Source organism: Rhamphochromis longiceps, linkage group LG11 (genome assembly GCF_057381845.1).
Source record: "Rhamphochromis longiceps isolate RC_006_pf linkage group LG11, R_longiceps_female_GT1.1, whole genome shotgun sequence".
NCBI classification, from domain to species: Eukaryota; Metazoa; Chordata; class Actinopteri; order Cichliformes; family Cichlidae; genus Rhamphochromis; species Rhamphochromis longiceps.
In genome coordinates this window covers 8,835,216-8,861,477 of record NC_140567.1, presented here as the reverse complement: position 1 = coordinate 8,861,477, position 26,262 = coordinate 8,835,216, and the positions used below count along the sequence as shown (strand labels likewise).

Sequence of the window (26,262 nt, the reverse complement as noted above, 5' to 3'; positions counted from 1 at the left end):
GTGGTGGAGTAGTTGGCATCGTCCCACGGAAGCAAGGTTTTGGGTCAAATCTCCTGCTCGATTGGAACCGTGCTGTATTAAGTTTGCCACTTGTCCCTGTGCCTGTGTAGTTGCTCCAACTTCCTCTTGCAGTCCAAAGACATGCATATTCGGCTAATTAGTGATTTAAAGTTGGTTGTATAAGAGATTAAGTGAACAGAATAAAGTGCTTTAGAGTATATACCCAAATGTGGTTGCTAGTGTAGAGAACTTTGGTCAGAAAGACCAGAAAAACAAGCAGCTCTTTGAAATGTTGCCTCAAAGCAAGAAGGTATGGGTTTGAATTCACTGCCCAGATGGGGTGTCTGTTTGTGTGTATTCTCTTCTCCGGATTCCTCCCATAGTCCAAAGACATGAATTTTAGGTTTACTGGTGATTCTAAATTGGCCATAGATGTGAATGTGAGAGTGGATGTTGTCTGTCTTTCTATTTCAGCCTTGACTGTCCAGGCCCTACTTCCAGCCCCGTGACACACGATAGGCTTCAACACACAAGTCGTTAAGAAAATGCATGGATGGTAATTCTACTATGTAGTCAGCTATATATGTCAGTCTTTTCCATGTCTCTTGACAGTGGTTATTGAATTTAAAGGAAATATTTGCCAGAAACATAGCAATCTAATAGAAATTTAACCAGCTCCTTCTTAGATGAAGTCTTATCAGTTACAGCAAGCACATAAGAGACAATGGGTTCAGTCGTCTATATGGGCTTAGTTGTGGGTACAGTGATGTACTAGCCAATAGGCATACCCGAACAAATCCAATTGGGCTACCACACTGTTGATCTGATAAGACTGTGAAAAACTGCAGTCTTTAATGTTCTTCTCTGTTTGTCCATTGTTGGTTGGTGTTGAGGGTGCTGACCCTACCCTTGCTGGATATAGTGTTATTAGCCTTCAATGACCACACATTTCACCCTCCCTTCAGACTGGTCCTGAGGGATATGTCCAGGACTGAATTTCTTTCTTCCTACTCCTGTGTGGGTGGAAGGCGAGTGAGAGACTGCATAACATTTGCAGGATTAAAAACTTCCTATTGTATTAAAGTTTGAGAATGGTATAGGAGATAGATATGTTTTACACCCTAGTCGGGCCAATATGTACAGTGAAGGACCATTGCTGCTGTGAACGCAGCATGTGTTTAAAAAGTGACTGACCATACATACTTGATATCAGGACTGTATGGGTTGGATAGGGACGTCAGACAGCAGTGACGCCATCTACACAGCCTGTGCAGATGGTGCAAAAGCCAAAGCCTAAATGGTACATTTCTTGACACTGACCAGCACAATGCTTTCTTGTACTATTGCCTGAGAAGTTAAATGTGGTAAATGCAATAAAAAGCAAACACAAACTGCAACTAACCACTAAGGATAAGTGCTCTTCACTACTGTTACTGTCTATGGAAGAGGAATACATTTAGAATCAGAATATCAATGACATAGTAGCTCATTCATTTTATGATCAAAGTGTTTGCTAGAAGTTACTGGCAGTCCGTAGCATGAAATTGGCCAAGTGGCAGTGAAACTGTAACTTTGATGCAAAGTTAAATTCTTCAATTGTCACTACCACTTGGAAAGTAAATAGTGAGTGTTGACAAATCACTGGAAATTACAGGCAATCTGCTTGTGAACAAAGCATTCACAAGTGTTTTTTTTGGTACAACACCCATTTTGTGACCATTTTCACCTGTTGCCAGCCACTAACCTCCAACAACCAATTGGCAACTGGTTGGGGATGACATCTTTCCCTTGTGACCAGAGATTTCCACGGGGTCTCTGTCCAATCTCTAGACCTGTGTGACCAAGGCTGCTACTGTACCCGTCTTTTGCTGACACATTTGCCTATGGAGAAGCTCTACAGTTGTTTATATAACTCCACTTTTCTCTGTGGTAGGCTGATGGACCAACAACAGTACAAGCAAGAGTAGCCAAAAGATCGGCTGTATCATAGGTAGGCATGTAGATAGTCTGACTGCCAACACGCTCCCGCCGCTGATCCATAAAACCCCCATTTCCCTATGTGTGCAAGTTTCACTTATTTCTGATCAATACTGTAAGAGTAGAGATTCTAGTGAATTGTGGATAGATTGGCAATGGATGGCTTACCATAGCAATAACAAAGAGTGTGTCACCTCTCATGCAGTTAAAAGATTTGTATAACTTGAAGTTATACCATTTATAAACCCAGCTACAGTACTGCAACCTACAGTGCTCCTGCAAGAATCAACAATTACTAGTTTCCCACTGGTGCATCTGTGATTCATACAGGACCTTTGTCAGACCAGTTGCCCTTCAACTTGAATTGCATTTTGGGGAAGTGGAAAAAAAAACATCACGATGCTCTTAATTTGACATGCAAGTAGTGTGCGAAGATTGAATTCTCAGATAGAAATTTTAGTGTGCCATCGGCTTATCCATGGTATGCACCACCGTTCAGGTGATTTTTGCCAAATGTTCCACCATCAATGGGCCCGGACATTAGAATATAAGTTTGTGACCTGATTGATCATGGGGTACAAATGCAGAGTACACCTTACCTTCCCACCTAAAAACACAAGCAAGCACCTGCTCTAGGCTTGATACATCACCTTAGGGCCCCATTATACCCTAGTGTTGCTGTCGTTGAATAACAGCGCATGGCTCAAGTGACTGTATATCGATTGACAAAAACCATGAGTGTATGATTGTGTCAGTTTTTATCGCCATCAGTGCTGAAGTTCAGAGTTTCCCAGGTCTTACATGAGATTAAGAAGATGAGACTTTACAAAGAAAAATCTGCAGTTTTGTTGTTTCTGATTTCAACAACTTCTACTCCTATACTGGCACTGATGTAGAGGTTTTGTCTGAGTGGCCATACCTATGGTTCAGAATACTAAGTACCTGCGCTCTCAGTAGTGGACTAAATAGTGGCATCAACATTTGCATGCGACATGACCAGTGCAATAACCATAATGGGCCTTTTAAATCTTCAACACTGCACTCCCTGTTGTGTCTATTGTGCTTTTTTAGCTAGTCCTTGCCCCTTCATTTTTAAGTCTTGCACTTGTCTACCTACAGACCGACCAGACTACTGCTGTTGAGGTCCTTCATATCATTCAGCTGCCTCTTACAAAGGTGTTTCTTCTAATGGTCACACTGACTCAGCTCAACGATAATAGCTGGTGGAACTCTGCTCTGGAGGGCCACCTCAACTAGCACTTGGGACAAAGCCAAAAAAGGACTACCAGACTGGAGTACCTCCAACCATGGGACAACATACTTACTGGAGATGTAGCTAAATATATTATACAGAAATCTGTGACCGAGTACTTGGTTAAAATATATATGCAATGTTGTGAACAATGTGATTAACAGCTTTAAATGGTTCTTAAACCATACCAACTGTCCGCACAATGGTTAACTTTAATTATGCTCAGTTTTGGCAGTTTGAGTGTTTTGTTACTTTAAGATTAGTTTGCCTGATTTTTCATGTTCTTCTACTTAAAGTAGCCAGGAACATCCCTAGTTTTAACACTGCACTGTGACCTGCTGTCAACTAATAACTTTTTTGACTATCAAAGATTGCAACCAAAGAAAGACAAGTGTCGATATTTCCTCAACAGAAGTGGTTTCTTATCTTATGTTAATGCAAAAAAAAGAAAAAAAAAAAGAAAAACATAACTACAGATTTTTTGAAGAGCAAAACAGGATCTTAAGTTGTTTCTTGGTACAACTTTATTGGCACAATTACCCTACTAAATGACAATGCAATCCTTTCAAAATAAAGAAGTATGCATAAGATTTAAAATATTTAAAAAAGTTACATAGTAAAAGATGAATGCAGCAATTTGACTTACACTGACAGCATAGGTAACCATTAAAAATACAATGGAGAAAACAACATATTTACTTTCAACTGCAACAATAGTTTGAGACAGAAAAATAGAAATAAATATGCATTCTAGCCATACACACGCAAACACTGCATTTGTAACCCATTTTCACAATGATTTTAATAAAGAACGGATTTGGTATGGTCTCCACTTGTGCTTCATTTCCAAGTTTAATCTCTGAAATTCACCAAACATAATTTTCATGGCATGCCAACGAAAAATGTATAAAAGTACTTATATAAAATGACCAGCACAAACAAACTTTACAGTCCATATTTAGAGTTATCCAATTAGATGCATTCTAAAGTCAAAAAGACTCAACTCCCTACAGCTTAATTGTTGGCAGGAATAATGAAAAATGCGTCTGACAGGATAGTTACCCATTGTTTTCTGAACCATGAGAAGTCTGATGCTGAAGGAACGTCTCCAAGCATGAGAATGTCTCAGTACACTCTGTGCACTCATAGACAGCCTCTGAAGAACTTCCTTTATCATTTTGAGTATGGTCCATATAGTCATCCTCTATGTCCTCTGCATTACCCTTTTCCAAGACAACATCCACACTAGTACCAGTGCCATGAGATGTTTGTCCAGCATCGCCCACTTCCTCAGTGCTTGGGTGATTCTGAAGATGAAGCTCAAGGGATGAGGAATTCCTAAATTGAGCTGGACACTGGGGACACTTGTTGGGTTCCTTTTTGTGGTAACGCAAGTGCCGTTGGTACACACATAACAGCCCAAATCTCTTTCCACATTCCTGGCACTTGTAGTTAACTCTACCTGCTTTTCCTGATTGTTTATCATTTTGATTCTGCTCTGGTGAAGCTACAGCTTCATAGTCAGAAGAGCTCTTGGTGTTTTCATTAGCAGGGCTCATGTTTTTCTCACTATTACTAAGAGAAGTGTATGGAGGACCTTTTGGTGGAGTTGTGTACAAGTGTTTTAAACCTGGCTTCTTATCCAATTCAGCTTTGTGATACATGACTACATGTCTCCTCAAATCGCAGCGCTGAGGAAAATGCCTACCACAAAATACACATGTGTGCATTGTACCTTTATGATATCTCATGTGCCGGGACAAACTACTAGAATGATTAAAGACACGATGACAGTGCTTGCACGGATGGAGCTTTCCATTTGGATTACCCCCTCTTCTACGTCTGGCTTTAGGTTGGACTCTTTGCTTTAAAGGTTTTTGGGACTCTTGATTCATCTGATCAATTTCCTCCTGAGTTTGATGTGTGAGATGATGTTCCTTTAAAGCTGCTAACTTCTGGAAATGATCCCCACATAAACCACATCTATATTTTCTGAAAGAGTAGTCATAGTCATCGCTACAATGCCTAAAGATTTTAGTCTCCCCATTTTGCATCTCAATCGCTGTGCCATTACTATGGCAGTTTTCAAGTTGCGCATTGTGTAGGTCCTTAGAATTTATGTCAATTTCGATTTCAGATGCAAATAAAGCATCAGGCTCTTTCCCCTTGCAATGGTAGAGGGAATGTGTCTGGAAATCTGACATCCAGAAAAAATTCAGTTTGCACTTCTTACAAGGATATGTTTTCTCAAGCTTTTTTTCCTGTTTATTCTCAGATTTACCCAGAGCTGTACCTTTGGAAATAGGGTGATTTTCTTTCTGGTGAGCATTCAGGGCATCTGCTTTCAGGAATCGCTTACCACAAAGACGACAGCAGTGAAACCTCTCATTTAAGTGGTCATGGAGGTGTCTCTTGAGATCCTGCCTATCTTCAAAGATTTTGCAACACAAAGTACATTTGTATCCTCGTTCTGTGTTTCGATATTGCTGGTGACGATGTAAACTCTGCAAGCTATTAAATGATCTATTACATATTTCACAGCGGTAATGTCCCTGGCGAGACTTGTCCGAGTTCACATCAGACGGCCTTGGCCTGAATACCTCTTTGTGAGGAGCAGGCTGTGATTTTACGTTTGGAGATACTGGCCTTACAGAGGATGGGAAATGTGAATGTGATGGCAAAACTCCAGGAGATACTGGCTTCAAAGGAGAATGTGACTGTGTCAAACCATTCACAACTGTCAGTGTACCATTTTCTTGTAGCACATATTCTCGGGGGACTTCAAATCCATTGGATGAGCCATCAAAGGAAAATGACTCCAAAGGTCCATGAACTGCCATATGTGCCAATACATTAGCGTACTGACTGAATCCATCACCGCACTCAGTGCAGATGAAGTTAATTTCTGCGGCTGAATTGCCTGAAGACGCACTGTTCCCAGACTTCTGCTTTTCCATTATGAAATGATTTTGTCCATGTACAGATGGCATCATTTTTTAACCGGTATGTACAAGTAAAACTATCCAGGCACCAAGAAAATTGGTCTCCATGTGGCCATCAGTGGGTTTGCTCAAAACCCTGGTATTCGAAAAAGATGTGTTTCACAAGATGCATGTTGACTCCTCTGCTTTTCCATGCTGGATTAGGACCTGGAGGGATGAAAGAAAAGTATTACGAAACAACTGACTCCGAAGTTTGTTTAAAATTCAAACTGTATGACAAGTAGTGCAAGTCAGCATTCATTTCCCATGATCTACACTAGGCAAAAACGATGATCAATAGAGGTTTAACATGCCTAAAACCTATTATAATTTCTGTATCCATAGATCCGGTAAGGTCCAAATGACGTAAGTTGTGTCAGACAGTGTGTCAGCATCCATGTGTGTGACAGTTTTTTTGGTCAAACACGTGAACTCTACCACTGAGACTTGCATTATAATGCACCAACTATGCATGCGTCTTTCAGGTAGACTTCAAAGACATGTAACAGGAATGACCAATCATCTGGGGCATCTGCAGTTCAGAGCACAATTACCAATTAACTGTGCATTAACTGTGAAAATGTTTCAGAGCTCGGCTATAGTCAATCAGTCTATCGGATAAAGCTGTCTGAATAAGTCCCCAGTGACACAGGCCTAGTGGCTGGTCTGTGACCATCTCGCAACCACCTATCCTGACAGAACAATGTGTATTCTCCAACAAGTTGTTAGTGGTTGCTGGTGATTGCATGTGTGAAATTGGTCACAAAAAGGGGTACAGTGCTGAAAACCTTATGTGATCATTTTTGTCTGCATATAAGACACAAACTCCTCTGCAAACTAATTCAAAGTGCTTCCACAAGCAGTGATACTGAGTGTGACCGCCTCGGCTTGTCTTCATAGAAGTTATACCCTTTTGCTGCAAATGCATTTCATAAAGGGGGAACTTTTAGTTTTTAAGGCAAACATTTTCGTTTTTTTGGTTCGCTTTTCACTTTTTTAAGTTTTACTACATTTTGGAGAATTAATGGTGAGACAAGTCAGTTTCTTCCATGCAAACTATGGGCACCCGTGACTTTTAGGTGCAGCCCCCTCTTTTCAACTGATTAAACCTAGCACCAACCAGCAGGGAATAGACATCCCACACTCCCAGCGACTGGAGGGGGTCAGTAGAGGAAAGGTCTGCTATGGGTGGTGCTGCAGTATTCACAGACACAAGAAAGAAAGTCTGGTAAGGACCATCCATCTTCTTTCGCTTATCTGGGCCAGGGCCGCGGGGGCAGCAGCCTAAGCAGAGAAGCCCAGACCTCCCTCTCCCCAGCCACCTCCTCCAGCTTGTCCAGGGGAATACCAAGGTATTCCCAAACCACCTGAGAGATATAATCTCTCCAGTGTGTCCTGGGTCTTCCCCGGGGCCTCGTCCCGGTGGGACATGCCCAGAACACCTTGCCCAGGAGACACCCTTGTCAGATGCCCAAACCAACTCAACTGGCTCCTATAGCCTTAGCCTGTCGCTTATAGCCTGTCACTGAGTTTCTCCATCTGCCCTTTTAGAATTCCAAGTTCCAGCCCTCATCTTGTTGAATAACAGTATCTTACATGATGATCAAGTAGACATCATTTCATCAATCTAGACCCATCTTGACACCAGTGCAGACCTTACTCGGCAGACTGGACATTGCCCTTGATGCAGCAGAGGCACTTTAAATTAAATGCCTTTGTCATTACCAAATTAAAATTAACAGAAGCTACTAATTCAATATTTAGTGTAACACCTGGATTCATGTTACCCAACAACAAAATGGGAATAACTAAGGACAAGTACACCAAGTGGCTGATACTGTTAAGTATCTGAATAAAGAGAAAATGTTCCCAGAAGTAGCTCACATCATTGGAGTTTCATAATGTCCTGACGGTCATACTGGGCTGCAAATGCTCCAATTAAAAAACAGCATCTAAAAACACAACTGCCCAGTCCCTTATGATGTTCACTTTTATTTATTTAGTTTCCGTTTTCTCAAAGTGACCACTTAGGTAACTTTGCTCAAGCATCACAACAGCTAGCACGAAGTTTCACACGTAAAAATGAACTTCTTTATATGTATTAGGGCTGCCACGATTAGTCGACTAGTCACGATTACGTCGACTATCAAAATCGTCGACGACTGATTTAATAGTCGACGCGTCGTTTGAAGCTTTGTAAGATCCAAAAAACGCAGAAATAAGTAGCAGGATTTAAGAGTGTAATAACGGACTGAAACAGAAGATGGCAGCACTGCATGTACAAGGATGCCAGCTGCCGTTAAACCCCGAAGAAGAAGAAGCTGTGTCCCAGAATTCATAGCGCGGCCCAGCTCAGTTTCCAACAATGGCGGCAGCTAGTTAGTTTTAATGTTACTCTTATTATTCTTTCTGGGTCACAAAATAAACGTTTAACATATTTTCAGGCGAGAATGTAGCTGTGTAAACTTCAAATATCTGCTCAGTTTATCAGGACACCACATATTTTCAAAAGCGCTCCGACGTTTTCGGAGACGTCTGTTACCCACTAGCTCGATAGCTAGCCGGGGGCTAGGCTAACTAGAGCCGTGAGAGCACCGGACTCCCGGCAAATAGTTTTCAAACCCACCGCCGTCTTTCGCTCCTCAGGTTAAACGTGATATATAAGTCACTTAGATAACTTAAAAATGTTATTGTTTTGCCTTTTTTTTTTTTTTTTTTTTTTAGTATTTTATTTGTTCCTGAGTAAATCAGTTTGGCTGAGATTAAAGTTATAGTTTTTACACAGCTGAATAAACGTCAAGCAGACAGCTGATTATCAGAAGTGTGAGATGCTGTTATAGTTTAGATAGCAAGGAGTTTATTAAACTTCACCGAAACAATCTGCAAATTTCATTAAAATTTAATAAACTATCATCCTGTCTTTATTTTTAGTTAGCACAGACCTTAAACACTTAAAGCTGTAAGCTAATGATAGTTATATAAGAGCAGATGCTGCTGGTGCAATAAGCTGTACGTTTTACGTCCAATGGATGATGATCTGATTAGTCGACTAATCGCCAAAATAATCGGTGACTAGTCGACTATCAAAATAATCGTTTGTGGCAGCCCTAATATGTATAACAAAATTCAACCCTATCTATAGCTACTTCCTACTGTTTAATTTTTACTTTCACAAGTAAAAAACAACTTTTTTTTTTAACTTTAAAAGATCCATGCTCTCAGGATGGTAAAAAAACCTCTGGTTTTTGGCTCATTATTTTACTCGAGCCGGTTACTGGTAAATCAGAACAGTTCCCTTTCTGGACCAGCAAACACTGTACTTAACACAGTCTGGAACCACCCAAGACTACATTACAGTGACAGTCACCCCACTTGCGTGCACTTTACAGTGTCTGTGTCAACATTTCACACACACACTCTTGCACCAGAGAAAGACTGTAGCTTACCACCGACAATAAAAGCCCCACTGAATCTAGGTCACACTCAGGGAGGAGAACTTGGAAGCAGTCTAAGTGGGAAGGCTCAGCTGGTAACAAGAGGCAATGGAAAAATGAACATGACGATATTCCAGAAATTAAGTAAAGAGCACCTTTTTATGCATGTTCACCCTGTATATAATTAACAATTACATTCTTTAGCAGTAAACAGATATGCTCACCCTTTTCCCAAAGTATTGGCATCTTCAACAGATGCTTATGGATTACATTATGAACATGCACACTTCATTAAAATATATAACCACTGTGCTCAATACGTTTGCACCATTAGATAATGATCTCAGGGAACAATTGCCAATGAAGGTGATTTTGTACTTGATTCCCAATTAAGGCATTATGTTAATATTAGCATTATGTTCTTCATTGCAATTTTATTTACTTGGTGTATTTTCTTATCTAATCTTTGCATACAACTGACACTAAAAGACATAAGAGTCTGCATCCCTGCTTTCTTTGAAATAAATGGGCGATTGTGGATCAGCTTAATTGGTTCATCATTATCAAATGGGAAAAAATATATAAATAAAAGCTGGGCATTTTCTGTATGTTAATTTGATTAGAAATGAATTTCATAATTGTAAGAATCTCCTCTCATCAAGTGTATTTGTTGGTGTAAGACTGTGTGGGAGAGCAAAGTGAAAGGGTAAAGAGACAGGTGAGCCATTTTATTAAAAAATTGTTTTATAAAATATACATTAGTAGAATCAGGATAATGTTAAGCTCTAATACAGTCTTAGATGTTCATTTAATAGCTACCCACTAATGGATATTAATTATGAAACCTAAATCATTCATTTGTGTATAAAAACAAAACCTCACTCAAACAAGCTCAATTACACCACGGGCTGTGGACTGAGGGTAAATAATACTACTTTAATTGGTGAGCATTAATCCCATTCTCTACTTTGCTGGGAATGGCATTCATTATTGGCAATCACACAGTAGGAAGACTGGACCACGGATCAGATCACCCACCCCTTGTGCCCAGGTTTTAAATGGCAGGGAAATCTCTCTATATTGTTGGCTTTCATTTGACATTTGCTTATCTTTTGCACACCTAAAGCACAAAAAGGGTATTTTATTTACTCAATTTCTCCACTATGTCTAGAATCAGAAACAATCAAACAGCTTTCATGAAAACCTACTTCCCTTACAAGCACACTTGATTGTCACCACCAGTAAAATTATAATCAATAAACATCTTCAACAAAGGACAATGCTGACAAAAACAAAGCACCCCGAGTGAGCTGGTTAGACAAGTAACCTCAGATGACAGTGCAGCCTCTATTATATATCAAAAGCAGTACACCACAATCTTGGCACCAAGGTCTTTGTCAAAGTTTCATGTGTATTTTCCACTGGTTCAAAGTAATGTAGTGCTACCCAGTTTAGGAAGTCTTTTACCTTGTTTTTATCAGCTATCAGGTGGATAACATGTACCTAGATTGGTTACATACAACAACAGTCCTACGAATGCAATTCTTTCTATATTTAATGTAAATTTTACACCGTTACATCTGTCCAGGTAGGAAGCATCAACCATTGCGAGTCAATTTCACCTGCTTTGAAGCAAATGAAAGTGACTTCTTTCAAGTCTGTTACATGTACACACTGCTCAACTGCAAAACCATTGTTATTGCAGATTATCTTGTTGCTGCCTATCCAGTGCATCCATTTTCACTTTCATTTACACCAAAGAAGATAAAAGAGATTCACAATATTTTATGCTTCCTAACTCAGGGCTCGCAAAATCGCTAGCCCGACGTCCCGGGGCTAGCGATTTTTCCAGTCGGGCTACCAAAATCTATCTCTGCCCTGCCCGTCGGGCTATTGTAGGAAGGAAAAATATATGCCAATGCTTTTGCATTCTTTCAGAAATGTAGCTGGGTAATTATGTCATTGGCATCGGTGAGCCACTGTCAATATGTGACATATTGAAATCGCGTTTGAATTTGCGCTTGTTTTTTGCTTTCACTTTGCAATCGCGCGAACTGTGTATAGAGAGCGACAGTACTGATTGGTGAGTGAGGATAATTTGCGCACCAATTCCTCTGACATCGTCTTATCAATCGTTAGCTTACTATGCAAACATGACAAGTGAAATCTCCCGCAGCAAGCTTAAACATATGAGAGGTTGATTGAGCAGAGAATCGCTGACCGTTATGTGTGTGTATGTAAAAGCAGCAGGATATATATTTTAGTTCTGCTGAGCCAAATAAGAGAGGTCAGGGTGAAGAAGTGACAGCCAAAGAAAAGCTTACCACAAAACGTAAAAGTTATGACAAATCAGACTATAAGGCAAAAAGAAAGTGCAGCTTTATGGTTTCATGGACAAAAGAATTTCTGTGGCTGCAATATGACGAGCTAAATAACCAGGGCTGCACATAAGTGGTCCGCAGGTGCGCATTCGCTGTCAAAATAAAAAACGCGCACAAGATATGAAGTTGCAACGCGTGTTTGCATACATAAGATTTTCTGGAGGAGGACAGACATTTGTTTAGAACTCTTAAAGATGTCGAAGAAGCTCCTTTAAGCAATTACTTTGGTGTTCCTCTACCTCCAAAGAAATGTCAGAAGGAGTCCGAACCACAAAAGAAGCATGTATTCTCAGAAAAGTGGTTGCAGGAGGTGAGCTGGCTTCAAACAAATGATGAACGCACAGAGATGTGGTGCGGAATGTGCCGTGAAAATCCCACTCTAGCGGACAAAAACAGTGCTTTTTATATGGACGCAAACGCGCGTTGCAACTTCTTATCTGGTGCGCGTCTTTTATTTTGACAGCGAATGCGCACATGCGGACCACTTATGTGCACCCGTGTAAATAACATAATGTTCTGCCGGGTGTGTTGTTGGTTTTCTCTCGATTTCTGAGTCGACAAGCGCCTTTGTTACTGGGACCAGTCATTTTAAGAAAGGCCCCCATTAGAACCCATGAGAAATGCAAGAAATGCATTATTGCTCAGTCTGCAATATCTTTCCCAGAACAAACACCAATTGCAAATAACATACTAAAAATAAACCTGAAAAATCTGTTTAGAACAGCGTACTATGTTGCAAAGAGTGAACTACCACTGGCAAAATTTAGCAGTCTTTGCAAACTTCAAAAAGCAAATGGCCTCGATCTTGGTTCCACTTGTCTCTTACCCGTGACTTCAGCGGAAATTTCAAAGTCAGGATCTGACACAGACTGATTCATGTCCTACAGTTCTTACAAGTTCATAGAAATTTCTGTTCAATTAGAACCAAGTATTTGAGTTGATGATTGTAATTTTTATACAATGTTGTAATTTGTTTTTCAACATTTTCTTGATTAATGTTTTGTTTCCTTTACAATATTATACTTTAATGTATAATATTGTAAAGGAAACAAAACAGGAAACAAAACATCAATCAAAAAATTGCTCTCTTTTTTTATTCGGGCTACTTACATTTATTTTGGGCTACCAAAAACTGAAGAGTCCCTGCCCGAAGGGCTACCAGGGATTTTGAAATTTTGAGAGCCCTGTAACTGAACTGACTGATAGTTCTGAAGTGAAACTGACTTTGTGTTATATAGCAATGACTGAGCAGCATATATACAGATATTAAATTGCTTTCACTTCAGAAACATGTGGTTGAGGCATGGAAAGACAGAGAGCAGCAAGTGATTTAACCTACTATAATTATCTAACATAGCTATAAGATGAACAGTGGATTGTGAAACATGTTCCTACAGATATAAAAACAAACACACAAAAATTAAATTCAAACAAATCATAATATGTAAACAATGCTGTTAAGCTGTGTTTGTGCTACAAAGTAAGAGAACTAACCTATTTAACAGGCTGAAAACACTCAGGATGCAGATATATGAATGCAAGAACGCCAGGAAAAACAAAACAATGGTTGTTACTGGAAACAACAGCTCAGATATGCATAGAAATCATTTCCACTGAAATCAGCAATGCAGTTGTAATCCTTTCAGCTAAAGCTACATGTCTAATAAATACAGTGATTAACAAAGGCTTTAGGAAAAAAGACATTATCTCCTCAAGCAATTATTTTTTTCCTTTAAAACACTAAAGTTTCTGCATAGTCTGCCTTGAATTCTTCTCAGATGATTTCATTCCATGATAGCATATTTATTTATTCATTTTTAGTTTTCCTATTTTGCTTCTGAAAGATGCATTCAGGTCAGATGAATTAGTGCCTGATAGTCTGCAATGATATTTTGAGAAAAAGGAATGGAGCACAGTGTAATAGTAGCATTTAGGTGAAAGCAGAGAATCATTTTCATTTTCACGTGAAAACTTGCGCAGTAAGGGCAATATTGCACAACGTGGATGTGAAAGCACTGTTATCTACCTGACAATCAAAAATATTTATGTCCACTTAAAAAAAAAGGAACAATCGTGCTAAATATTAATCAAAACAGTCATGATTATCATTTTGGCCATACAGCCCTAGAAGCAGTATAATTAACACTGCAAAACAACAACAACAACAAAACATACATTTTGCAGATTATGAAAGAAATACACCGTGCAAATCTATTTTGTTCCTCTTGTTTTCCCCCATTACAAGTAACAAGCTTCGGAAAATATCATCCATCGCCATTAAACACAAAGAGATTTGTTTACGGTTTAGCTTAAGAGTACCGGTTTACAAAGAAGCTGTATGCCGCCGATTGTCGTCTCGTTAGCATACTTTGTGAAAGCCATACTAAAATAAAATACATTATGCGCTGACAAAGGCTGAGCGAAAAAAAAACAACGTTAAAAACAAGCGTGGAGGAAAGCCACACACATGTTTTACCTTCATCTAAAGCGGAGGATTACCATTGTAGCCACACAGCTAACGCTAGGAGGTACTGCTGCTAGCCGCTTCATAGTAGTGGTATAAACGCACTGCAGTTCGATATATATATATCCATAAAGGAATCTTAGTGTTCAAACTGTCACTCAAGCAGTGAACTTTGACATGACTTACCATTAAATCACAGAGTGCAACAAATCACACCTGCATGGTCCTGCTTCAGACCACTGTCGGGCTACTGAGTGCTGCAGGCCGAGGTGTCTCCTCCTGCGATTACTTCTTCGCATTACTGCGCTGGAAGTCAGCTTACCGGAGCATTACCGCCACCTGCTGATCTGGAGTCTGGACGAAAGAGCAAGCATTTCTGTTTTATTTTATTTGTTTATTTTTTGTAATGAGCTGCTTCTCAAGAGGGACGCTGTTCAGAGGATCTAAGGATTTGGAAGTGAGGTAAAAGTAAAACCCAGGAGATGGCAGTAGTGCAACATCTTTGGATGCAAGCTGCTGTTAAAATTGTAAGAAGAAGAAGAAGGGATGCTGTCCAGTCATTCCCATATTAGTAAATCCAGATCAAACTTCTTCTGCTTACTCACGGGGCGACTGTGGCTCAGGGGGTTGGGAAGCGTATCTGTAACCGGAAGGTCGCCGGTTCGATCCCCGGGCTCTCTGTCCTGGTCGTTGTGTCCTTGGGCAAGACACTTTACCCTACCGCCTACTGGTGTTGGCCAGAGGGGCCGATGGCGCGATATGGCAGCCTCGCTTCTGTCAGTCTGCCCCAGGGCAGCTGTGGCTACAACCGTAGCTTGCCTCCACCAGTGTGTGAATGTGAGAGTGAATGAATAGTGGCATTGTAAAGCGCTTTGGGTGCCTTGAAAAGCGCTATATAAATCCTATTCATTATTATTATTACTCCGTCATCTATCTCCATCTCACCATATCGCTAGCATCCTTTTCATTCACACCAAGCATCTCCATGACCTCCTTCCTTACATCCATGAATCTTTCTCTGTCCTCTTTTTCCAAGCTTAACAATCTTTGTCCGACATATTTAATATCCCTCCTGAGGGATGAGGTGGCAGAGCCATTGCAGGGGGCATGGTATGAATTAAAAAAAGAATGCTTAGACTTCCACACAAACGCAAAGCAAAAGATAAGACATCGCCAAATATGCTTCCAAACCTCTGGGACTCTCCACCATTGACCCTTAGAACTGTAGAAGCTTCTCGGATGAGAGGCAAAACGTCTTCAAGGAACGAAGTCCAGACGCTTTTCTTTCCAAGCTCCTTAGACTTCCAAACCAACTTCCTTCCAAGCCAAAGACTAGAAAATATGATGAAGCATATCTTGCCTGTGGCTTCACCTGCACAACGAAGGTGCCAAGATAGGTATCGCCAACAGAATTTGTTTCCCCTGTGTCAGAAACACTGAAACACTGAATGCAAATAACCCCAATGCTCATTAAAGTAGCAGCTTATAAAGTGCTCTGTAGTTATCTAATGTAACTGCCATTTGTTTCAGGACATCAGCACAGTCTGTAATCAAGGGTAAGGACATTTTGGGAACACTTATAGCTCATGGCTTAATTATTGAAATAACTACTATGTGGTTGATGCTTCCTGTTCCGCCATATTAGGTGGACCCTTTGTGGAAGTGGGTTCCACTGGACCTGTGTCTGTTAACCATCAATTGAGGGGGATTTGTTTGGCTTTGACTGTGTGTAAGGACCAGAAATACACACACACACACACACACACACACACACACACACACACACACACACACACACACACACACACACACACACACTGCTGTGTTAATTTCCCTTATTGCAGAAAAAAGATTTCTTATGAAAATTTGTTTGTTTCTTGGCTTTATCTTTACCTTCATTCTCATAAAAAGAACAGAATCGTAAGAATGTAAGACCACAAGCACTGCAAGTGTAACAAAGAAAAGGTGACGTCAAACGGTATTTGCAATCCAGCTCTGTTCTAGGATGCCCTCTGGACCCAGTGGAGGTGGTGAGTGACAGGAGAACGGCGGCTAAGCTGTCATCCCTGATGGACAACATCTCCCACCCCATGCAGCAGACTGTGACAGCACTGAGCAGCTCCTTCAGTGGGAGACTGCGGCACCCACGGTGTGGGACGGAGAGATTTCGCAGGTCTTTCCTCCCCACTGCTGTCAGACTCCATAATAAAGACTTTAACTGATCAAGCACACACATCCATACATATGCAATAATACTAAGTGCAATAATCCTTTCTGTCATCGTTGTATTTTTAGTCAGTTGTATATAGTATTTGTATTTGTATTCTATTTTTATCTTATTGTATATTTATTTTATTTTATTCTACTGTATATAGTATTTTATTTTATTCTATTCTGTACAGTTGTGTACTGTATTTATTCTTATTGTATTCTAATTTTTGCGTCATAACTTTTGCACTGTCCACTTCCTGCTGTGACAAAACAAATTTCCCATGTGTGGGACTAATAAAGGTTATCTTATCTTATCTTATCTTATCTTATCTTATCTTATCTTATATGAAACAATGACACATCTATTTTTTCCTATTTTTTCATTTATTTGTTTCCAATTGTCCAAATTAGTCTATAATTGGCCTTAGTGTTCCAGAAATCATATTTATATACAACTAAATATGAGTGGCAAATATGTTTTAAATGGATGATTCCTCACTTGATGACAAATTGTCCGTTTACATATTTGCAGAATCCTAAATTTGATGCCAGTGAACTTTTCAGCGGTTGGTTTTAAAGAAGCCCCAGAATCCCCTATGAGCAAGCACTTGGCGACAGTGGGGAGGAAAAACTACCTTTTAATAGGTAGAAACCTCCGACAGAACCAGGCCCAAGAAGGGGTGGCCATCTGTCTCGACTGACTGGGGTTCAAATGTTCACTGACAATTTAGTTGTATATAACTATGATTTCCAGGACATAATGTTGAGACCATTTAAGTGAAAAGGTGAAGCAGCCAGTTCCGCTTCTTCTTCTTCTTAATCGGAGGCATTGTCTGTACAGATTCCTGTAAGACAATGCAGGTGAGTCCTCTTTATCTTCCTTTTCTTGTTCTCTGGTTTCATTTTCTTTCAGAGGCTCCTGACTAGAGATTGCAATTGATGGCAGCAAGTCCTCTTTTTAGTCAAGAATGCCTTTATTTGTCACATCCAAGTTGCCCTGCAGCAAAATGGGACCCCCCCGGGATCCCCCTCCCGACCTTGCATACACAACACAGACATCACATGGGGAGACAGGTCGGAGACTGGTAGTATTATGGAAAAACACTGAAATGTACAATACAATGGGCAAGTTGAGGAAGCGAAAAAAAGAGACCTCTACTCATGCTGGGCTCCTATGGGGGGACAGCATGAGAACAGAAAACAAAAAATCTCCTCTGCACAAAGAGCACATAAATGTCCACATCACAACATCATGAAGCACATGACAAGCAACAGGGCTGGGTAAGGGGTGAGAAGTAAGCCAGACACAGCCATCCTGCCCTGCAGCTATTCATCCAGCGCTGGGCCCTTTCTTTATTCTTCGATAAGCCAGGGCCAAGCCAGTGCCGATCAGCAAGAACCCTGTTATCATGGTTCCTGTTAAGAAATATACTCTAAAACACTTCTTCAGTAAAGACTCAGAGAAGAGAAACACACAGAACTTCTTGCTAGCAAGGGCAGCCTCCAAAACTGAGACTCGCACTGAGGACTGCCCTGGTCTTTATTCATATGCTTCAGTGAGCGTTTGTTCCTTACATTGGAATGTGGAGGTGTACGTGCGTGTATGTGTGTGTGTGTGTGTGTGTGTGTGTGTGTGTGTGTGTGTGGGGGGGGGGGGGGGGGGGGTCAAAGTGTGACCCCATAAATGACTCCTCTACACCTGCTGGTCTCGAAGTCCAGCAGTTCATCGAACCAAAAAGCACTTAGACTAAGACAGATATAGCTATGTTAATCCTACCGTAAAACAATAAGACAAGGTACGACTCTCCCATACTCCTAGGATGTGGGGGTGAAGCCAGAACACCCTGGAATGTTATAGACCTCCTAGGATGAGACATTCTTTCAATATGCCACCAACTATATACTTCTACACACAAATGATTACATGCAGTATTCTACCATATGTAAACTTATATCATTAAAAGATTATACTGACTACCAAGTACAATTTTCTATTGACAGTTCCAAAAAGATAGATGTCTTCAATGGGCTCTCCTGAACCCAGGCTTCTCATCGAGAGGAGGGTGTCAATTGCATTCATGGACCAGGTGATCAAATCCATAATTCCTCTTTTAGGTTTTAGAGAAAAGACTGTGAGACTCTTTCAGGGTAGAGGGAGAGAAGCAGACAAGACTAGACAGAGACATGAGAAAGCCAAGCAGGAAAGATAAGGGAAGGGAGAGGGAGAAAGTGAGAAGGGAGAGGGAGAACGTTTCTGTCATCCCCTGTCCTCCAATGTCTTTTCCTTTCAGTCTCCTGCAAAGACATTCAAGGTGATGGCAGAGAGGCCTCTTTTTCTTCTCCTGTCCTCCAGTGTCTTTTGCTTCCATAGGCTCCAATTTTTGGATTTCATTTGTTGTGGTTGAATTTTGTTCTTTTGGCTCCTCTGTGATTTTAACGTTGGCTTCTTTCAGCTCTCGGTCAAGAGTCTCTACCTTCAAATCATGAAGGGCCTTGTTGGAGCAGAGCTGGGACTTCAGGTCACTGATTTCCATGTGGAGTGTCTCCTGCTCCTGGCTATGTTTAACGGTCTGCTTTTTGATTGGTTCTGAGCTCCTAGGAGCTGTTTCTGGAGCATCTCTATCTGCTCTTGTTGATTCTTACACTGGAGCTTCAATTCAGCCTCTCTAGAAGACTTCAGGCCTACAGAGTCTGTGTGTGAAGCCTCTGTGGTTTGAATGGCAGACTCCACACACTGCTCTTTGGTAGGGTGGCTGATTTGTTCCTGCAGGGCAATTATCAGATCATCTATTTTGACAACTGCTTGATTGTCATTTGTGAGAGCCTTTGTCTCACTGTTGTTATTGGGCTTATTACTAGAAGCCTCCTCCAGCTGCTCGATGAGGTCTTTACTTGTTTCCTCATGATTTCTACTGTTGTAGTTCATGTGTGAACAAAGTTCGATCACTTGAGTATGGTAGAAAGTGGCCCACAGGTTAGCAGCTAACATTTTCCAATAATCTGATGTTTTTGGGAGGCTTGCAGTTGCAGATGATCTGATATCCTGGTGTCGGTGTTGTTCCCAGATCATCATAATAAATGTGCAGGCAGTGGGATCTTGGTGGTTGCCAAGGTGACAAAATGTCATCTATGTTTTGTTTTAAATTCAGTTTCATTGCTGAATCTAAGAAACAACAGGCTGTAGAGGGGGGACTTTAATGGAGGTTTACTAACTTTTACTATCATATCCACACCTTATTTTTCAAAGTTTTTCAAAGTTATCTAAGCTCAGCTCTCTACTGCACACAAGCATAACATTCAAAGATGTATTTGAAGCTGAATTTGGTGAACAGAAAACGATCCCTAATCACAAGATGGAATTCAACACTGAGACAAGTAAAGGCTGTTCTTCAATGTGAACATCTAAAACTCTCTGCTGTTCTTGACATGTCTGGGCACAAGGAGTTATTATTCCAGAATGATACTGTTGAAGGAGATGGTGGACAATTTGAAGCCGTTTGGAGAAGCAAAAGATTTGATACAAGGTGAGAAAAAAAAGCTGTACATTATAGAGGTGCGATTTCAGAATTACTTTCTGTATATTCTGTAAGTTTGCTGGTTTCAGCATGTGTTGAGATAAACACAGATTTAAGAAAGAACACATGGCCTATTATTTACAATTAACATATAATTGCAACATTGTTTTCTACGTTACAATATGAAGTGACATGAGACAAGATTTGTTGACTGGTGCTATATGAATAATCACCTGGATCACCTGTTGAGAAAGAAAAAAGAAAACAAGCAGAAGAGAACAAGAGTAATAGAATAAACAACATCACAATGATATATGGGAATATGACAGTAAATACTAAATAATAAACATTATTGTGCAGCACATAAGATCAACAGAACACAGTGTGCTTTGAGGTAGGAGCCAAAAAGGGTGTAGTTTGTGGGTGTGATCACCCGTGTGTACACCTGTGAGCATGAACGCGCTTGTTTTTTTAAAAGGTTCCTTCATGTAATGATCTGCTAGAGGGTGTGGGGGGGGCCACTGCCCCGTCCTCCAGGGCATGAAGCAGGTATGGAGGAGATCAAAACTCCAGACATCTAGAGGCCCCCAGAACACAAGAGACCAAGGAAGACTAACAGAGGGGCAGCCGCGCCACTGTCCCAGAAAAAGCTGAGGAGAGTCCCAGATGAGGGTTCACTCAGAAGCCGCGGAGCAGAAGCCAGGGGGAGTTGCAGTGACGCGCCCGTGAGCTCCGCCAGCAGCCAGCCGTGCCTGAGTGACCGAGCCCCAGGCCGAGAGGCCGGTGGCACCCCACCTCTGAAGTGGCCCAAGTGAGCCCCAGGCTCCAGGCCCCGATAAGCGGCCGCCAAGGAGTGAGCCGGTGTGTACCTGGACGTCCATCCCCAGACACAAAGAACCACCAACGCACCGATGTCTGAGGGGGTCCGCCACTGGTAGGGGAAGTGGTGGTAGGGGGAGATAGGCCTCCATACCTTGGAGGGCCTGAGATGTCCCTAGAGAGGTGGCGTCTGATACCCAACCTGACATATAGACACAGACATACAGACCGCGATCTTCACATAGGCTCTCTGGATTGCAGTGGGGCATGATACAAAATGCAGTCTGGGATTCAGATGTCCCAGCTACACTAGCTGATATCAGAATCAGAATCAGAATACTTTATTGATCCCTGGGGGAAATTATTTTTTGTTACAGTGCTCCATTTTAAACCAACATTAAGACAAGACAGACAATACGCTAACTAAGAATAGTACAATATATACATATATATACATACATACATACATAAGTCACTTATAAATAAATATTTGGAAAAGAAACATGTGTAGTTGTAGCAGCAAACAGTGTGTTAAGTGGATGCGTTGTACAGGGAGATGGCCACAGGCAGGAATGATTTCCTGTGTCGTTCAGTGGTGCTTTTCGGTAATCTCAGTCTCTCACTGAACGTGCTCCTGTGACTGACCAACATGTCATGGAGTGGGTGGGAGGTGTTATCCAACATTGTCTTTATCTTGGACAGCATCCGCCTCTCCGACACCACCTTGAGGGAGTCCAGCTCCATCCCCACAACATTGCTGGCCTTACGGATCAGTTTATTAAGTCTGTTGGCATCTGCGACCCTCAGCCTGCTCCCCCAGCATGCAACAGCATAGAGGATCGCACTGGCCACAACAGACTCATAGAAAATCCTCAGCATTTTCTGGCAGATGTTGAAGGACCTCAGTCGCCTCAAAAAATAGAGACGACTCTGGCCCTTCCTGTAAAGTGCTGTGGTGTTTTTAGCCCAGTCCAGTTTATTGTCAATGTGTACTCCAAGGTATTTATAGTCCTCCACAATGTCAACACTGACCCCCTGGATTGAAACAGGGGTCAAGTGTTTCCTGGTCTTCCTGAAGTCCACGATCAGTTCCTTGGTCTTTGCCACGTTGAGCTGCAGATGATTCTGCTCACACCACGTGACAAAGGAGTCGACCACAGCCCGGTACTCTGTCTCATCATCCCTGCTGATGCATCCAACCACCGCAGAGTCATCAGAAAACTTCTGAAGATGGCAGGTCTCTGTGCAGTGGCTGAAGTCTGTGGTGTAGAGGGTGAAGAGGAAGGGGGAGAGGACAGTCCCCTGTGGTGCCCCTGTGTTGCTAATCACCTTGTCAGACACACACTGTGGGAGACGTACATATTGTGGTCTTCCTGTCAGGTAATCAACAATCCAGGACACCAGAGAAGCATCCACCTGCATCGCTGCTAACTTATCACCCAGGAGGGTCGGCCTGATGGTGTTGAAAGCACTGGAAAAGTCAAAAAACATGACCCTCACAGTGCTCGCCGGCTGGTCCAGATGGGTGTAGACATGATTGAGCAGGTAGATGATGGCGTCCTCTGTTCCGAGACGAGGCTGATAAGCGAACTGAAGGGGATCCAGATGTGGTCTTACTATGGGTCGCAGCTGGTCCAGGATGAGCCTTTCCAGGGTCTTCATGATGTGGGAGGTCAGTGCCACGGGCCTGTAATCCTGGGGGCCACTGGGACGAGGCGTCTTTGGTACAGGGACGAGGCATGATGTCTTCCACATCACCGGGACCCTCTGCAGACTCAGACTCAGCATAAACAGTTTATGAAAGACTCCACACAGCTGGGGGGCACAGGTCTTGAGGACAAGGGGACTCACTCCGTCTGGTCCAGCAGACTTGCCTGAGTGAAGTCTCCTCATTTGCATCTCAACCTGGTATTGAGTGAAGGTGATGGGTGGGGGAGGGGTGTCAGGAATCTCACAGGAGGCAACATGTGAAGAGAGAGGCTGGCACAGTGGTGTGGCTCTGGATTCCAGGCTGACTGCAGGTGAGGTTGTGGGGGTGGGAGCAGACACTGTGGTGTCGAATCTATTGAAAAACAGATTCAACTCGTCGGCTCTATTCTCACCTCCCTCAGCTCCCCTGCTGTTGGTTGGCCTGAATCCAGTGATGGTCTTCATGCCCCTCCACACCTCTCTCATGCTGTTCTGCTGGAGTTTCCACTCCAGCTTCCTCCTGTAATTGTCCTTAGCCTCTCTGATCTTGTCCTTTAGTAACACCTGGACCTTCCTCACCTCCTCTTTGTTGCCCCCTCTGAAAGCCCTCTTCTTCTTGTTGAGGAGGGCTTTGATGTCCTTAGTCACCCACGGCTTGTTATTTGGGTAACAATGAACAGTCTGAGCTGGAACAATGGAGTCGGTGCAGAAAGTTATGTAGTCTGTGATACACTCAGTAAGCCCATTGATGTCCTCGGCGTGAGGCTCACAGAGTGTTTCCCAGTCGGTCACCTCGAAACAGCCCTGTAGTTCCGCTATTGCCTCCTCTGACCACCTCCTAACAGTCCTGGTGGTCACAGGTTCCCTCCTCACAATTGGCACATAGCGGGGGGTGAGGTGAATCAGGTTATGATCTGACCTACCAAGTGGGGGGAGGGAGGAGGAGCTGTATGCATCCTTGACGTTAGCATACAGTAAGTCTAAAGTTTTCTCTCCCCTGGTGGGACAGTCCACATATTGTTTGAATGTTGGTAGTGTATTGTCCAGTGATACATGGTTGAAGTCACCCGAGATCACAATAAAGGCACTCGGGTGCTGAGTCTGTAGCCGAGCTATGGCAGAGTGGATAGTGTCACATGCAGCTGTGGGGTTAGCAGAGGGGGGAACATAAACAGCCACCAAGATGACGTGAGAGAATTCCCTGGGTAAATAATACGGCCTGAGTCCAACAGCACACAGTTCAGTGTCCGGGCAACAAATCCTTTCTTTGATTGTTATGTTGGCAGGGTTACACCACCGGTTGTTAACTAAAACAGCAAGCCCACCTCCTTTACGCTTACCGCTAGCGATGCTGTCCCTGTCCGCCCGAACAGTGTGGAAGCCTTCCACGGAAGCATTCTCATCGGGAATGACCTGGTGCAGCCATGATTCGGTGAAACACATCAGGCTACACTCTCGGTATTCCCTCTGACTCCGTACCAGTGCTGAGAGCTCGTCGATTTTACTTGCCAACGATCGCACATTTCCCATCACGATAGACGGCAGACACGGTTTAAACCTCCTCCTCGCTTCGAGCCTCCGCTGTCTCACCGTCACCTTTTTTCTTCTCTTCTGTCCTTGACCTCTGCATCCCCGATGTGTTTTCCTCCAAATTTCAGCTGGTACTTCTGCGGGCACTTCTGCGGGCCTGGCCAGCGAGCCGGCCGGCATCAGGGTGATCAGCTGATCTCTGGAGTAAACAGTCCGTGCGTGTAGGAGATGTGCCGCGGTCCCGTTCCATGATAAAAGTAACAGTTCCACGGCCACCAGAAGAACAAAAACTCTCTCAATCCACATGATTGAGTAAGAGATAGAAAACGGAGGAAAATACAAGTCAGAAAAAAAAAGAATACGTAAGAAAAAAGAGCTAAACTAAGAGAAAAGCAGGAGCGACTGTAACAGGCTGCACGCTGGTTGGCGCATGCGCACTGTGATATGATTACTGATGTCATGAAATCACTTAGTGCAAGCATCATTCAAGCTTCACTTGTAGCAGTTCAGGACCGACTGACAGATGCATCGTCCCAGACAAGCTTTAGCATAGCCGTGAGAAAAATAAGATCCGTATTGGGAGACTCTCTCTCAACCAGCATTGCTGCCGCTAATGTCGCCCACAAGGAATGTGAGCAATCTGTGGTGCTGACACGAATGGTTGAGAAGGAGATCTCAAATAAAGTCAACTCTGGTCGGGTATGTGACATGTACAGACCGCGATCTTCACATTCTGAAAGCTCAGAGAAAACGGATTTTCAAAGTAATTGTAGTGAAACTAAATCCTTTACAATGTCTGTACCCAGTGTTAGAACCCCTACCCCCATTAATTCAGAGGATATTTTACCTGCTATGAGCGGGTGTTTCGATAGACTTTCTGGATTACAGTGGGGCTTGATAGAAAATGGGATCTGGGACTCCGATGTCCAAGTAGCACTGGCCGATATGATTACTGATGTCATACAGTCAGTTAGTGTAAGGATCATAAAAACGTCGCTTCTAGCAGGTCAGGACCGACTGACAGAGGAAATTTCCAAGACAAGCCTTAGCATAGCCATGACAAAAATAAGCCCCGTATTGGGAGACTCTCTCTCAATCAGCTTTGCTGCCGCTCTTGATGTCACCCATGAGGAATGTGAGAGTGCTGTGGAGCTGACACAGATGGTTGAGGAGGAGATCTCAAATAAAGTCAACTCGGGTTGGGTTCTAGTCCCAGAAAACCCTGATTCTGTTTATGTCACCAGAAAAATAACAAACATAAAAAAACCTCAGATGCATGGTTTCTCATGCTTTCTCATTTCTGAAGAGATATGAAGGTAAGCTGAGCTGCCTGTGCATGAGGGGGACTTTACCCAGCTCCTTTAGTTCAAGTGATGAGAGCCTTGAATCCAAGCTCTCTGAGATGGGAACAATTATAGAAATAAGTTTGGCTCTCATGAGATGGTGTCACGACCTGCAGGATCAGCCAGGTGCTGATCAGAATCTCTCCACTCCTAGCCCTCCTTCTCTTTTTCCCTCTCTCTCCCCCTCTCTCCTTCTCTCCACTGTTTTGCCAGGGCGGACCTCATGGCGGGTTCACACCCTCGGTCCACGCCTTCCTGGAAACCTCTCATGTTTAACTGTTTTCCACTTTTTCTTTGGTCATTTTAGCCTTTTTGGCCAGGGTGAAGGGAGTATCCGCCATCAAACAAGAAGACAGCCGCATGTAGCTATGATGGCGTTTGCTAGTTCACCTTACATGCATTAATGTAATAACGTGGTTAGCCTACTCAACGTAAATTAGCTACTCACGCAGAGAAGAACGGCTGCTGCTGCCATCATCATCCGTCATCATTTCTGCTACACTGGCAGGGCTAGGGGCCAGGACTCTCCTCTTCGGGTTTTTGGGGGATGTTGCTAACTCCGGGTCCGATAACAGGCACCACACCCGCAGTAGATGTGCTCGGTGTGAGGTCTCGCAGCAAGCTATCAAATACGGCACATTTCTCAGCTTTTAAAAAAAACGCTAT

At 42.5% G+C, this 26,262-nt stretch overlaps 1 protein-coding gene across 1 annotated transcript; it reads right to left on the bottom strand.

Annotated features, from left to right (window-relative positions):
* Positions 1-4,134: 4,134 nt before the first annotated feature.
* LOC146658518 (uncharacterized) lies at positions 4,135-14,925 on the bottom strand. The gene is made up of 2 exons (XM_085422166.1): positions 14,676-14,925; positions 4,135-6,378 (listed from the first exon to the last, which is right to left on the bottom strand). Exon 2 carries the CDS (start codon positions 6,220-6,222, stop codon positions 4,288-4,290), a length of 1,935 nt encoding a protein of 644 aa, XP_085278292.1. The 5' UTR covers positions 6,223-6,378; positions 14,676-14,925; the 3' UTR covers positions 4,135-4,287.
* Positions 14,926-26,262: the final 11,337 nt, after the last annotated feature.

Coding starts and splice junctions, on each gene's coding strand:
- LOC146658518 (XM_085422166.1), bottom strand. CDS start 6,222: ATGATGCCATCTGTACATGGACAAAATCATTTCATAATGGAAAAGCAG.